This window comes from Notothenia coriiceps, unplaced genomic scaffold (genome assembly GCF_000735185.1).
Source record: "Notothenia coriiceps isolate Sejong01 unplaced genomic scaffold, NC01 NC01_scaffold00009033, whole genome shotgun sequence".
In the NCBI taxonomy this organism is placed as follows: Eukaryota; Metazoa; Chordata; class Actinopteri; order Perciformes; family Nototheniidae; genus Notothenia; species Notothenia coriiceps.
Window position 1 is genome coordinate 1 of NW_011341734.1, and position 1,951 is coordinate 1,951.

Sequence of the window (1,951 nt, forward strand, 5' to 3'; positions counted from 1 at the left end):
GCAATAGGCGCGTTCACACCAAGTACTTTTCCCACAAAGGTTCCTGAGAACTCTTTAGTTCTCAGGAACTAAGTACAGATCGCGTTCACACCGGAATAAGTCCCTGAGGGAAGATTAGGCAAATGAAGCCGCTGACGTCACTTCTTCTTCTTCTGCTTTGGGTTTACTGGCAGGCCGCAAACAACTTCACGGCGTATACTGCCACCCAAAATCCCCGGCCGGAAGTCCACGGAGTTGGGGACTGGCTTCAGTAGAAGCTGCTGGGACTCCCAGCAGCTTCTACTGAAGCCTTCAGAGTAAATCGCCAGAACGCCGACACCTCCTCATCTCCACCGCTCCCATGTTTTATGTTAGTCTCTCTGCGTTTCTGCGCTGGGCTAACGCTAATGCTAATAATGCTAATGCGAGGATAATAAAATGGTGGCTTCACAACACTTTTTTTGAGTTTTACGGGGAGTGGTTTGCAATCCGCCCAGCCAATCAGAAATATAGCTCTTTTCTCACATGAGAGTCCCTGCTCTCTAGCAGGGACGGAAAAGGGGGTAAAAAGGTTCTCATGTACTAATTTTAGCTCCGGCTCTTTTTGGTGTGAACGCGACATTTCGGAACTATATCGGAACTAAAGTGGGAAAAGTACTCCGGTGTGAACGCGGCTATTGAGTTCTTTCTGATCTGTTAGCTCACCGTCTGGAGGCGGGCTGTCTATCAACGTCGCTTCCTGCTGCTGTGTGATTGGTGGAGGCTTCTTCCCCCGACCATCTGATCCGCGCTGCATTTCAGCGAGACGCTTCACAGCCAGCATCAGCTTCTTCTGGTGGCCTGAAAACAATAACAACAGTGCTTTAATTAAGATCCCCTCTATACGTTTACATAAAGTATAAACTACATCATTATCAATCAAAGAGTACACATGAGCTATTACTATGAAGGCTCAAAGCAAGTATAAAGAGGCATAAGGTGAATTATTAACCTTACCTTCATTTGAACTTAAATTAACCACATACAGTATGAATGTGTTTCACAGATCCAACCTTGGGCTAAAATGTTCTTCATACGTACTGATGTCAAAACAATAACTTACCCAGTTTGATGATGCCTATTTCCTGCAGGTCCTCCCAGGTGATGTCGGTGATGAACTCGATGTTCTCGTAGCCGTTCTGAACCAACACCTGGTGGTACTGACTCAGCCCGATCGCAGACAGCCACTCGCCCAGATTGGCCTGGAGGAAAACACCAGAAGCATGAGATAAGATGGATCTTTATTAATCCCCGTGGGGAAAGTCAGCACATGCGGGTTAGGTGCATGGCGCTAACGCTGTGTTGTGTTTTACCAGCTTTACTCTTAATAAAGCTTGTGTTTAGATATTTGCACATGCTTTCTGTTCGCTCTGCGTTTGTGTGTTCATCTAAAAAAGGCAAAAACAGCGGGGAAGCAGGAAAACACAAAGACAGGAAGTGGCACAGGGTGTTTTTTCAAAATAAAACAAAAACACATGGTGTTGTGTTGTCAGTGTTGGGTTGAACTCACAGGTTTGTGGTCAGGCAGCCAATCATTGACACCCAGTTTGTTAATCTCTGACGTCATCTTCTTTCTGTGGCCCGGTTTAGTTATTCCAATCGCCGTCAGATCCTACACACACACGCACACGCACATGCACACGCACACGCACACACACACGCACACGCACACACTCAAAAGTAAGGTACAGTCGTGGCATGTACAGGCTTTTTCCTTCCTCCAGACAATCTCCCAAAGACTCCAGCAGAGAGACACACACACACACACACACACACACACACACACACACACACACACACACACACACACACACACACACACACACACACACACACACACACACACACACACACTTACTACACTACTACTACTAACTACTACTACTACTACTACTACTACTACTACTACACTACACACACTACACACTACACT

General features: G+C 46.3%; 1 protein-coding gene across 1 annotated transcript; it reads right to left on the reverse strand.

The window, feature by feature from the left end:
- Positions 1–637: 637 nt before the first annotated feature.
- On the reverse strand, positions 638–1,800 carry LOC104945070 (caskin-1-like; the record flags this gene model as incomplete). Its single annotated transcript, XM_010770697.1, has 3 exons — positions 1,529–1,800; positions 1,082–1,220; positions 638–819 (listed from the first exon to the last, which is right to left on the reverse strand). Coding segments are annotated over exons 1-3 (378 nt in total), but the record flags the coding sequence as incomplete, so codon positions are not given.
- Positions 1,801–1,951: the final 151 nt, after the last annotated feature.